Below are 14,543 nucleotides of genomic sequence, written 5' to 3' on the forward strand. Positions count from 1 at the left end.
AACTTTCGCATAAAACTCGCCATAAACATTAGGAAACGAAACTATTAAACAAAGTATCCCACTAAAAACACCTCACAAAGGTAAAAGAAGTACGCCAAGTACATAAAAAATCCCACCTTGTACGCAACAAAAAGTTTAAAAAACTATTTATAAAAATGAAAACTAAATATGAAATCAATAGTTACCTAGTCAAGTATCTCGAAGCAATTCAGTTTGAGTATTTTATCTAAATATTTCCATACTCTCTTATCACACGACATTGAAGTACTTGGCGTGCCCAGCTCGCATTACACGTGTCTTCTTGTAAACATCTTATAAAATTCTTATAAAGTACAGTATCTGGATTTGTATTTTATCTTGATTTTTAATAATGACTCACAAATCTTTTTAGTTGGAAATATTAAAATAAACACACAGTTTTACAGACTAGCAAAGTGATTATAAATATCTCTTTTCATTACTTAATCAATACAAATAATTTACATGTAAAGTACAGATTTTAGGAAGGACAGTATATTTTAATGCGAGCCAGGCACGTCAAGTACTTCAATGTCGTGTGATAAGAGAGTATGGAAATATTTAGATAAAATACTCAAACTGAATTGCTTCGAGATACTTGGCTAGGTAACTATTGATTTCATATTTAGTTTTCATTTCGCGGGAGGGCGTCGCCCCTCCCCCCCGCCGGGATCAATGCCATAAACCAGGTGATCAAAATCTGTACAGTGAAATCTGTTCCACCGGCTCCAGCGGGGGAGAGGAGTAAAGCCCCTTCCTCCCGCCCTCCCGCAAAGCTGGCTGAAAACGATCGTATGTGTCCGGGGTTCCAGTTTCGGAAAATATAACCTAACTCAAACTTATTTCTGATTTAATGCTAAAATTCAATCAAATATACTCTTTCGTAAACGTATATGGTATCGTAAAATTATGCTCTAGTCATTAAACTTTTTTATTAATGATTTTGTAACAAACAACGAGCGACAGGTGAAACCTAGTGCGGGTTATTCAGGAAGGTGACCTTGTAATATATGTCAAACTCAAGTCCTTGCTTCGCGTGGACAGTTGAAAAGTCGTGCAAAATCATTAAATTCCTTTTTTTTAAATAACTTTTTAATAAATAACGAGCGACGGTTAAAACTTTTTGAAGATCACTCAGGAGGACCTCTATAATATATGTCAAAATCAAGGTCATCGGGACGGGCTCCATTATTGTCAATATTTACCCTATATTGTTTTGAATAACGCGAAAATAGTCTGCACCTGGCAAAAAAGCGTTTTTGTCGATTTCTCAAATTCCAACTAAAAACCTCCATATCTCCTAAATTAAACCAGATAGACACTTTCACCACTCTTTAAGTTTTGTTTGTAATGGCCTGTAGATGAAGAATCCACGGTCAAAACTTGGCGCTCCGGAAATCGTAGTATCCCCCCAAGATGTTACAACTTTAGAATTTTGTTTGATTTCTTTGTGTTGAGCCTCAAAACGTATGCAAGATACATATCAAAGGACCCATTTTCATCATTATTCGAGGATAATGTGTTAAATAATGATGTTTAGGTTTTAACGCTTCTTTGAAAAGATTCATATACAGGGTGTTAAAAAACACCATTCAATATTTATATGGTAGATAGGACACACTATACTGACAAGTAAACCTACCCAAGTGGAACACTCCGATTTTTTCAAATTTGGCACAAATGTAGAACTTTGAAAAATATTTGACCCATATTTTTTCATTTGTGCTCTAAAACGGTTTTAAGGGTAGTTATTACCCTTCCAATTTTCACCCTTCTATCATCAATAAGTACAATAAAAATATATAAGAAACAAAATTTAATACAAAATATATGTTTCTGGATCGCTAATTGTGAATGTGAAGTCAGATTTGCAAAATTATTTGTTTAAATAATAAATTGTTTCAACAAAATAGCAAAAAAGTTGAAAAAATACAGTATAGTGACGTTCGTTATAACTTATAAGAGTTAACATATTATAAGAGTAAGTGATACTTAAATATGGCGTCAAATTTGTAAAATGCAAAGCTTTAAATTATTCGAACAATAAACGGTTAAACAAATCAGGAAGAAGATTGAAAAACATTGAAGTGTGTTGTAGCGGCTTAAATTATAAAGGATTTTAGAGGTGTTCATTACATATGTTGTTGACGTAAAGATTCTCTTTTAATATTGTTATATAAAACCTATTTATTACAGTAGTAAGGAAACAAAATGTGAGATACAGTATTACTAGATTTTTAATAATTTTATTTGCAAATGTTTTTCAATCTTCTTCCTGATTTGTTTGAACCGTTTATTGTTCGAATAATTTAAAGCTTTGCATTTTACAAATTTGACGCCATATTTAAGTATCACTTATTCTTATAATATGTTAACTCTTATAAGTTATAACGAACGTCACTATACTGTATTTTTTCAACTTTTTTGCTATTTTGTTGAAACAATTTATTATTTAAACAAATAATTTTGCAAATCTGACTTCACATTCACAATTAGCGATCCAGAAACATATATTTTGTATTAAATTTTGTTTCTTATATATTTTTATTGTACTTATTGATGATAGGAGGGTGAAAACTGGAAGGGTAATAACTACCCTTAAAACCGTTTTAGAGCACAAATGAAAAAATATGGGTCAAATATTTTTCAAAGTTCTACATTTGTGCAAATTTGAAAAAATCGGAGTGTTCCACTTGGGTAGGTTTATATGTGAGTAAAAAAACCTAAGTAAACATTGGTCGAAAGCTCAACCGTTTCTGTGATATAAACGTTTTGTATGTTAGCATCATAATTGACTTACTGGCTTTTACGTATCACATGCGACGTGAGTCGATATTTAGAGAAGGTGTTCCACATGTCCTCCTTCCATTTCCATACACGCTTGGCATCTTCTTCTTACAGATTCGCGAACTCTCTCGAAAATTCTATGTCTCTGTCGAATGATTTCACAAGCATTGTGGATTCGGTTTCGTAATTCTTCTAAGTCATTTATCGGTGAAGAATACACTTTGGTTTTTAAATATCCCCATAAAAAGAAATCCAAAGGGTTGAAATCGGGAGATCGAGGGGACCATGCAACTGGTCCACCACATCCAATCCACCTTTGACCGAACACCGTGTTTAAGTGCTCTCTCACATTACGCACAAAATGAGGTGGAGCTCCATCATGCATGTACCACATCGATAATCTTTCTGCCAAAGGCATATCGTCCAAGTACTGAGGTAATGTATTAACCAAGAAATTGAGATAAGCAGCACCTGAAAGCCGATTTGGGAGTATTACAGGACCAATGAGGTGATCTCCAATAATGCCCATCAAAATGTTTAACGAAAAACGGTGTTGGTGATTTGTTTGAATAAGTGCGTGAGGATTCTCTTCTGCCCGTACGTGATCATTCTGGAAATTTGTAATTCCATTTCGTATAAATGAAGCTTCATCGGTAAATAAAATGCGAGATACAAAATTCGGATTCGAAGCACATTTAACGAGTAGCCACTGTGAAAATTCCATTCTTGCTTGATAGTCCGACGGAGTGAGTGCTTGCACTCGTTGGATATGGTATGGATAGAGTAACTGCTCATGAAGCGTTCTCCAAATAAGAGTAGTACTGATTCCTACGGCATCGGATATTCTTCTTACGCTGGTTCCGGGATTTTCTTCTACAATCCTTAAAATGCGATTCTCCGTATTGGGCGTCGATACAGATCTAGGTCTGCCAGAGTTTTGATGGCGAGTTTTAAATGAGTCTGATTTACAAAGACGGTGGTGAAGATTTTTAAACAGCGTATGAGAGGGAACTCTTCGATTAGGAAACTTTTCCATGTAAAGACGTCGTGCAGCTAAAGCACTTCCATTAGCACGACCATACATAAAATGCATATCTGCCATTTCTTCATTAGAATAATACGCTGACATTTTAAGCACGATACTTTGTAACTGTGTAATCACTAAATACACCCGCAATCGCCGGTTGATGACAACTGACTGATTGCCGGTGAAATCTTCTGTTATGAAGTGTTACGTCCAGAGCTCCGACGGCTCTACAGTGGGGCGGAACAAGACGCTTGTCGAGTTTCGTGGGCACTTAGCCGCAGAAATCTCGAGTCGAGCCTACCCATACGCTTCGCTGTAAGGGCCTACGACCTTAGGTCGCAATAACCCGAACACACGAAAGGGTCAGCTCGTGGTACGTTTTTAGGCAAGGGAACTGAATCCCTTTTACCAAGGATAGAACCTCGTGCGAAAAGTTGGCAAGAAAAATGAAGGATGAGGTCAAAAAAATAATACTGCGATTTAAATAAAAAGATCATAATATATTGTTGTTTTTTTTTAAATACAATTCGCCGTTTTCTTTTGACGCACGGATTAAAATTAAATATATATATATATAATTAATTAAAATATAAAAGAGGGAAAAAAATTAATGAAATTTCACAATAATTAAATAATAAAATACGAATCTTAAGTATGATGTTGAGAGGATAAAGGTGGTAGGAAATCGTGGGTTAGCAGAGGTTGAAGGAAAGACACCGGGATTAAAACTGGATGTTGTCTGTTTCGGGTGATGACAGGAACGACGGAATTAGGACTTGCGGTGGACAATACCTCTCTCAATCGCGTAATGTCCACGGGATCAGGTCCTACAAGGAAAGCTGAAGGTGGAAGAGGTAGAAGTTATATGGGGAAAAAGTCGAGAGTATACTCTCTCAGGATCTCTAGACCGAATTCGTAAAAGGAACGGATTTGCGGAAGGGAGGGGAAACAATATCCTTGGGTGTCGAGGGGAAGAGAAAGCGGGATTTCTGAAAGAGGAACCGAATGTTCCTCAGTATCAGAAGGGAGCAAATATTGGTCAAGCTCCGGGGAAGGAATAGGCGAAAACCATGGAGAGGATAGGTTTGGGAGGGAAAAAGGGAAATCGGTCTGAGAAGAAAATGATGGTGAAGGAGAGGATCTATGATCGACTGAGGAATCTGAAGAGGAAATGGGGGAAGGTGTGTGCGTGTCGATTGAATCACGAGGAAGAGGACTCGGTGTTAAATCGCAATTGTTGCGAGCGGTCGCCGTAGATTCGGGAGAAGCTGCCCTTCGGTTGGCCGAAAATGTCTCCGCGGGGTGAGACGAACTCTCTGTTCCGCGTTCTAAGTGAGCCACTTAAAGGGGAAAACGGTAATGAACTCTTTGATCATTATTACAAATTAAGGAGGTTCCAGCAAAATAAAATCGGAAGGGAAGAAAATAAATCGAATGATAGATGTTCGGTTTACTTTCTTGCTTTGTAGAGTATATCTTCGTTTGGAAGTCTTCGATTGCTGCCACGGAGTAGAGAGTCGAGCTGGCCAGAAATGAGTTAGAGCTGAGAAATTCACTGACTCTACGACTCAACCGCTGGACTTAGAAACTGTTTCGAGACTTTTCGTATCAAGACTTTCACGTAGTATCACGGAATAAATTTTTTGGAGAAGAGCCCTCCGGCCAGATCGCTCTCTTTATATATGGCTGAAAATGCTAAAAGTGGGGAATTCTAATTCTGGGAATAATAATTTTTTATAAACTAGTGGTCGCTCTAATAATTATCGCGGTATAAACAGACAGCTTTATGATAATGTTTTTCGGGAATTATAATGCGGCACTTGTGATGAACCACCCCTTGACTCCCCTTAATATGACCAACAGGATGTTCGTCGCGTTGGTCCAGATTAATTTTTTTTATAAGTAACTGGGCCACGCGTGTCTGAATTCTTAGTATAAAAATTCAGTAAGTTAATTTATTACTTTTTGCGGGTGACATCTCTCAAGTGTCGCTCCAGCTTTCCCCGATCTGAAGCAATTCTTAGTATAAAAATTCTGTGAGTTAATTTATTACTTTTCGCGGGTGACATCTCTCAAGTGCCGCTCCAGCTTTCCCCGATCTGAAGCAATTCTTAGTTGTTTGATATTAGCCGCATACACGCGGTATGTTTCGGCCATGTAGTGTTTCGGTGGAGTGCAGGTGGCCAGCATCTCAAGAGTTTTCATTCATCACTTAGCATGAGTCTTAGTGAGACCACGGGGCTCCCTGCACTCCCCTTCCCTGATCTCGACGCAGCATGAAGAGTTAAACTATTTGGATGTATTAATTCTCTTGGAAGCGAGGAACTATGGAGTCTCTTGGACGTAACAGAAGTATGTATGGAAATAGAATGAGGATATTTAGAACGCGGTTTATGAACATTAAGGTAAATATCGCATGCGATACGTAGAAGCCAGTAAGTCAATCATGATGCTAACATACAAAAATGTTTATATCTCAGAAACGGTTGAGCTTTCGCCCTATGCTTACTTAGGTTTTTTTACTCAGTATAGTGTGTCCTATCTACCATATAAATATTGAATGGTTTTTTTTTAACACCCTGTATAATACGTGATGTTCCGAAATGAGTGTCTCTAGTAATCTACAAGTGTCTTTCGTAAATATCGGTGCCATTATTATACATATAATTTCTCTAAGAGAAATATATAAATCCCAGATTTTATTTTTGAAAGATACTAAATCGCCAATAAGTATACCAAGAAACTTAAAACGACCTGACCCCGGTTCGGTTGTGCTTATGCACGGATAGGCTCGCCGGATATGGGTTCGGTTGTTAGGTCGCGGGCAGTGAAGAGACGAGATTTCCAACAACGTAATGGTTTATTCAAACGTACTATATACAATGGTTTGCACCGTGTTGACGATTGGTGCGGTCGTCGTGTTCTTATATCGGGCGGCGTGGCTTCAGATTCGCGGGGCGTGGTTAGTGTCGCGGCGCGAAGATAACACCTGCCCCCCTGTTGTTATTGTATCGCGTTGCGCCGATGCTAGTAGCCCGACGTAATGGCGAGTAGGAAATGTCTCCTGACCGGGCCAAGAACGCTTGGCGGAGGCGAAGAACACTTTACCCCGCGCTCGGTGCAGTGACGAAAGACGGATAGTCGTCTGACCGGAGCTCGTGGCTGAGAATGCTCGGCGGAGGCGAAGAACGCTTCACCCCCGGGCGCGAGTTCGGTGTGTGTGACGGTTTGCGCACGGATACCTCTAACAGACCGTTGCCGAGAACGCTCGGCGGAGACCAAGTACGCTTGACCCCCGTGAACGGTGCGGTGTCGAGAGAATCGGTGGCGGGGATCGGACTGGTCGTCTCACTAAGAACACTTAGCGGAGGCCAAGAACACTTGACCCCGGTTCGGACCAGGATAGATCGGATTCGGATTCGGCTTGGAGTTCGGATGCGGCGTAGATCGAGAATTCGTATTGAAAGCTCGGATCGTAGCGTCGGATTCGGAAGTCGGATCGGACTAGTGTGTCCCTCAGCTGAATACAGCCTCTTTTATACCCTGTTCCCTCCGGTGGGGGTTCGATCGGCGGCGGCGTTGGAGCGGCGGTACGGAGGACATCGCGCCCCCTTCCGGCCTTCACCGGAGTAGCTCGGCTTAGGAACCGGTTAACTTGTTTGTACGTTGTTTTGGCGCACAGCGCCAGGTCTTCGCCCGCCTGGTGTTCGGGCGGGCGGCATCGGCGGATGTTCGGCCGGAAATACGATGCGGAGGGGTGCATCGTTACAAACTTAACTAAAGTAGACATCTCTGATGCTGAAATTAAAAGAAATTCTTTTTTTAAGGATGCAGAGGTCACAATAAGTGGAATATTTTCGTTGTTAGTAATAGGGTCAAAATAGCGTATTCTATCATTTAAAGTATTTAAAGAGAATGGCCTGTCTCTGTTTATCAAAATATTCAAAAATTTAGCAATTTCATATCGGCAAATTCCTTCAAAAATGTCATGCATTACATCGAAACATATATTTTCAACGACGTGAAGCTGGCAATTGTGTTGAAAACACATTCTTCCTGTATATCATGACTTTTTGTAATGCAATCAGCATCATAATTTAAACGAGTTCTTAACATTTCGGATCTTTCTAATGTCTGTTTTTGAAGAATATGTTTATCAACTAAACAAGCTCTGCAGGAATATATCGAATTAAAACTTTTAGAAAAACCGAAAATTGTATGAAGTCCTAGATTATCTACAATTCCTATGACGGCAAAATATACTTTCTGTTCTTTATCGCCTACATTTATAATTAAATCATTGGTTTCTAAGTCTTTGATCTCATTTATTATATAACAAAACGTGCTTTTGTTACCAAACTATGATATTTCGTATTGTGCATTTGAAGTAAAAATATATTTTCTAGTAAACTTGAATAGTCATTTGGAATACTGGGTATAGTATAATATACGACACCAATTTTATTAATACCACTATGAGATCCAAGAGGATTGTTAATTTCAAAATCATCAAAATATAAGAGAAGGGGTAAAACTATCTTCTCTGAAAATTGGTCTTTGAGATATCTCCATATTTCACACTGAAGACCAGAAGTTAATTCCTCACTGTTTTCATTTTCGCGCATATATTTCACGATTGTGTCGAACACATTTGGTAGTTGTAAGAATTTTGTTAAAAGAGGTCTCATTGGAATAATTTGTATATCTATATTTACTACATCCATGCCGTTATGCACTTTTATACGTTTTGGATGTAGTGTTGCACCGATGTCAACAGATTGCGGCATAATAAAATATCCATGTCGTATAAGAAGTTGTAATGTTAGATGTTCTGTTTTAAAATTGGCGAAAGCATTTTGTAAACCTATACACATATCTTTTATGTCAAATGGTACATTTCATTTCGTTTCTTCACATTCGTACTTACATTTTATAATTTCAATAGTAACGCCATACAAATTGCTTACATATTCTATTATTTTATGTGCAAGTGATCGTGATAAGACATTGTTAGAATATAGTTTTGAAACAAATAAAGTAGCATTTTTAGTAACTATATTATCAAACTGTTATAACGTTATTGATGAATTACTTATTAAGTTTTCGCAACCTTGCACTGTCAGTACGTTTTTCGAATCGATATAATTTTCAAATATATCTTGGCTTATAATCTCTGGACATGATACATCACTATGAAATGAATGCAGATCAGTAATGAAACTATTATTATTTTCAAGTGGATGCTTCAATAACAAATGGCGTTTAAATGAATATATGTTAGTGAAACTGCGCGTGCAATTTCTTTGCTTACATATAAATGTAGATGATAATACATTATGTATCAATTTTAAGTGTGCTATAAAAGTATTGATGAGTAATCTTTCCATTCTTAAAAAGCCGTGTTAAATCAAATCGAAATCATTATTGCCTCTTTTCTGCGATGCTAATTGGTTATCTCGATTCGCGTTGTGCGTTATGTTCAGTTTAGATTACCATCGCGCGGCTGTCTTCGCGTGGAGGTTAACAATTTGGTAGAGTGTGATAATTGTGTTGTGCTACGTTTATATTGGTTTATATTGGAATTGTGAAATAATGCGTGTAATTTCTGAAATAAGAACGAAGGAACTATTGTGCGACGATTATGTTGGTGCTCACAGAGATGCATCAACTAATATAGCCGAACGAGAAATAATGCATGTAATTTATGAAATAAGAATGAAGGAACCATTGTGCGACATTTATGTTGGTGCTCACAGAGATGCATCTATTTTAAACGGTGGAAATACCGATTCACAAGGTATGTTTTCTATATTGCGATGACAAAATAAACATTTCCCATTGTGTTGTGCTACGTTTATATTGGTTTCGAACGAGAAATAATGTGTGTAATTTATGAAATAAGAATGAAGGAACCATTGCTTTACATATATTCTTTTTATTTTTTAGACAAATATTTTACGAATTTTCACGATGATTTTAATTAGAATTAAAAACATGCGTTAATCATAGTCTATTTTCATGCGCAATCCTCTTCAGTTTCTTGATGAATTTTTCTAAATATTCTTGGCGTAACTATGATGTCATGCTTTTGCGTAATTCTTTAATAACAAGTGCATCCTTTGAGGCTAACGGCACCAATTTCGCGAATTGCTTAGAAATCTAACGATGTCGCCGGATGAAATATCACCTAGAAAAAAATTAGTACAATGGAAAATGTTTATTTTGTCATCGCAATATACAAAACATACCTTGTGATTTAGTATTTCCACCCAAGAAATCTTTTCTTTATTTATTTAAATAACATAATAACAACTAATAACATAATAACAAGAACACATAACACAGCATAATACCGCATCACGAAATTTATATGTATATATTTTATATAGGGTGGGGCAATACTATTACCACCTTAAATATCTTCGAATTTATAAGGTCCAGAGGAAAATTTATGTAATCAAAATTATACGGTACGAAGGGGGCTAACATATAGCGATAATAATTTTTGTGCTGGTGGAGACGCTTCGAAGATATCAAGGTCACCTTCATTTTTTTAATGGGTTCGGTATGTTGTTTTTTCATAATTTCATAGAGGAGCTTAAAACAAGTACGGAACTCATGACACAAAATTATTGAACAAGATTAAATGTAAATGAAAACGATAAAAAATACATTTTTATGTTAAATGAAATTTACATATAAAAGATGTACGAAATGACGCTTTATTAGTATGTTTTGTCGGAATGTTTTGATTTTGACATTCCTCATAAATGAGGATCAACTTGTTCTTCAAACGGATACATCGATGAAAATAAATAGTGACGTAAACTTATTTCAATGAAAACAAAGACCCTTTGAAGGCCATCTTAATAAGTTCACAAGATAAGATAAACATGAAAAGTAGTATCGATAGATAAGTCAATTGTGCAAGATGTATTCATTTGAAGAACAAGTCGACATGATCCTCATTTATGGAGAATGTCAAAAAATTCAGTGAGAGCGCAAAATTTATACGCTGAACGATATCCTAATCGCACTCAGCCTTCGCGTCGAACATTTAAAAATGTGTGTGATAAACTTAGACAAACCGGTAGCTTAAATACACGTAATAGTGAGCGTAAAAAGCGAAAAACTAATGAAGGGAATGAAATTAGAGTTCTCACAATGGTGGCTCAAAATCCGCACATTAGTTCGCGACAAATTGAACGAGAATCTGGTATTAATCGGAGGAGCGTACTCCGCATCTTGCATCGTCACAAATTCCATCCATATCACCTCAGCCTTCACCAAGCATTACATGGAATGGACTTTGTAAATCGTGTTGAATTTTGCCAATGGACTCAACAACAGATTCGAATCAATGACTCATTTTTTGATACAGTGTTATTTACTGATGAGGCAACATTTACTAATCACAGGAATGTTAATTTACATAATATGCATTTCTGGGCAGTGGAAAATCCTCATTGGCTGCGGCAGATTGAACACCAGAGACAATAGTCTTTGAATGTATGGTGTGGTATCATAGATAACAAAATTATTGGTCCTTATTTTATCGACGGACATCTAAATGGCAACAGCTACGCCAATTTTCTACAGCATAACTTGGTTCATTTATTAGAAGACCTGCCTTTAATCACACGACAAACAATGTGGTACCAGCATGATGAATGCCCTGCTCATTTTTCATTAGTTGCGAGAAATAAACTTAATGAAAAATTTGCAAATCGCTGGATTGGACGTGGAGGTCCTGTAGGGTGGCCAGCTCGTTCACCAGACTTGACACCACTGGATTTCTTTTTATGGGGAACCCTAAAAGACATGGTCTACACCTCAAATCATGCGACAACGGATCATTGAAGCCTGTGCGTCAATAGCTCCCGACGTTATTAGAAGAGCAAGCCAATCAGTGATCAGAAGAATCCAGTGTTGTATTGATAGTAATGGCCATCACTTCGAACACCTTTTATAAACATTAATAATAAAATAAGAGATAAAACGTCACGTAATAAAATAACATAGTTTCATTTAAAAAAATGTATTTTTTATCGTTTTCATTTACATTTAATCTTGTTCAATAATTTTATGTCATGAGTTCCGTACTTGTTTTAAGCTCCTCTATGAAATTATGAAAAAAAAAACATACCGAACCCATTAAAAAAATGAAGGTGACCTTGATATCTTCGAAGCGTCTCCACCAGCACAAAAATTATTATCGCTATATGTTAGCCCCCTTCGTACCGTATAATTTTGATTACATAAATTTTCCTCTGGACCTTATAAATTCGAAGATATTTAAGGTGGTAATAGTATTGCCCCACCCTGTATATATATTCCTCTGCTTTCATTTTATATAGAATTTCTTTTTTTCTGTAATAGAATTAGGGTTTAAATTACAGACTCAATGCAAATTATGTACTCTTCTAAAAAAAGTTTTTTTTAATGTATAATTTTATGTATCTATACATATAAAATCCCTATTCTGTCTGTCGTTGAATTGATCGGGTACTTCCCAAAATGCTAGAAACACCAAATTTCGCATGGTGATAGGGGTTCACCCCCAGGTAATGGGAAAATTCTTGAAATCTTTAATTTCAACAATGATAACGCCTGGCGTAGACAGGCGTTTCCTTAGTTATTTATATTTTTCTAATTTTAATAATTTGAAATATTGGTAAAACTGACGTTTAGGGGAGGCAGCTCCGATGACCTTGATCTTGACGTATGTTGTCACCCTCCTGAGTGACCTTCAAAAGGTTTTAGCCGTCGCTCGTTGTTTATTAAAAAGTTATTAACAAAAGAAGTTTGATGATTTTGCAGGAATTTTCAGCTGTCCACACTAAGTAAGGACTTGAATTTGACATATATTACAAAGGTCACCTTCCCGAATAACCCATACTAAGTTTCAATCGTGGATTGTTGTTTATTAAAAAGTTATTAACAAAAGAAGTTTCGAAAGTATAGCAGTTATTTTGAATATTGAAAACTCAAACAGTTAAATACAAAGTATTCTCTGCTTTAACTTTTTTTTTATGGAGGAGGAATCCGTCATGGGCCCCCCCGCGCTCCTTGGGCGGAACGCGGGGGGAGTGTGAGACTCTTACTCACTAAACCTACCTCCATCTGCCAGTCCTGCCTGTGTGAGGCACGGAATCGACCAAACGGCACTTCATCCGCGCCCCACTTTGCCAAGTGTACAGTCCCTATCGCCGGTGCGCTGCCCTTTTGGGCCCTAACCCCACCCACGGAGTGTGGCAGACCACCACTCCGCGGGGATCTCCCCTCTGTTTGAGGGGAGGTTTTAGGACGAGAGCTGACACTCCCAAGTCAGCCCCCGCCCACCCATCCCTAATACTCCCTGTTGGGGGTCGTGGTGTCCTAGGACCCCACGACGATGATGGCCCGGGCAAATGCCCCGACGACCTATTACCCGAGTGCTCGGTCAAATGCCCCGCCGACCCTCAGCCCCCAACAGGGGACTCCGCGACCAAAGCCCCAACCTTTACAGTTGGGGCCCTCCCCTTTGACTCCGGAGAGAGGTCTCCCCGACCTCCCTCCCGAGTCTCCTCCCCAAACAACTCACTCTCCCAGCCCGGACGCGATGAAGGGGCCGCCAGTGTCGTTACAACACCCCGCGGCCCCCCCCATCGTCATCCGTGGCCGGGACCCCCCCTTCTGACCTTCCCGGCGGATTCGTTCGGCCCCCTCCTTCTGCAGCATCACCTGCTCGCAGAAAGAGGAGACCGCCCTCCAGTTCCTCTCGCTCCCGACCATCTTCCTCATGACGGTCGGGAGCGACAGGTCCCCCCCCCCCAATTACCTCCGTAAGGACACGGCGTTCCACACCCCACGCTGGACATTCAGCAAGGGTGTGGTCCGCCGTGTCCCTTTCCACCTCGCAGTGGTGGCAGTGTGGTCCGCGCTCCTTCCCGATACGACACAGGAACTCCCCGAAACACCCGTGTCTGGAGAGAACCTGTGTCGTCCTATACGTCAGCGACTCCCATCCCCTGTCCACCCACTCGCAGAGGATGGGCTGGACAGCCCCGGCGACCCTCCGACCCGATTCTCCCGGGTTCTCTGCTTTAACCTAACCTAACCTAACCAGGTTATGTTAGGTTAAGTTAGGTTAGGTTAGGTTGAATTTCTGCAGTTTAACTAAAAAGACTAGATGCTAGATCTAAATTTTAATGCAATTAAAAAATCTTAAAAATAAACTTATTTTTTTTACTTTCGATTAAAGTAGTTTCGAAATGGTCTTTAATTTCGAGTAAAGAAGTTTTTACTTTCGATTAAAACAGAATAATTTGTATTTACCTGTTTTGTGCTTTTTGTTAAAATAAAGAATACTTTGTATTTATAAAAAAACTATTCTATATATTAATGATTCACTGCTTTAAATAATTTTTGTTCGTTCATATTCAAAATAACTACTATATTTTCGAAACTTGTTAGTTAATAACTTTTTAATAAGAAACGAGCGACGGCTAAAACCTTCTGAAGGTCACTCAGGAGGGTGACCTTGACAACATATGTCAAGGTCAAGGTTATCGGAGCTGCCTCTCCTAAACGTCAGTTTTACCGAAATATGTTTCAAAATAAATAAAAAAGTAAATTAATATTTAAATAGTTTAATTTACTTCTTGAGCAGACTCTTCTTCTATCTTTTTTTTGTTGGGAGTACGCATGGACCTAAGAATACATGGACGGA

The 14,543-nt window shown here is 38.4% G+C and overlaps 1 protein-coding gene across 1 annotated transcript; it reads right to left on the reverse strand.

The window, feature by feature from the left end:
• Positions 1-2,854: 2,854 nt before the first annotated feature.
• On the reverse strand, positions 2,855-3,907 carry LOC113562592. Its single transcript, XM_026972380.1, has one exon. The coding sequence runs from the start codon at positions 3,905-3,907 to the stop codon at positions 2,855-2,857; it is 1,053 nt and encodes a 350-aa protein (XP_026828181.1).
• Positions 3,908-14,543: the final 10,636 nt, after the last annotated feature.

This window comes from Ooceraea biroi, chromosome 9 (assembly GCF_003672135.1).
Source record: "Ooceraea biroi isolate clonal line C1 chromosome 9, Obir_v5.4, whole genome shotgun sequence".
Classification (NCBI taxonomy): domain Eukaryota; kingdom Metazoa; phylum Arthropoda; class Insecta; order Hymenoptera; family Formicidae; genus Ooceraea; species Ooceraea biroi.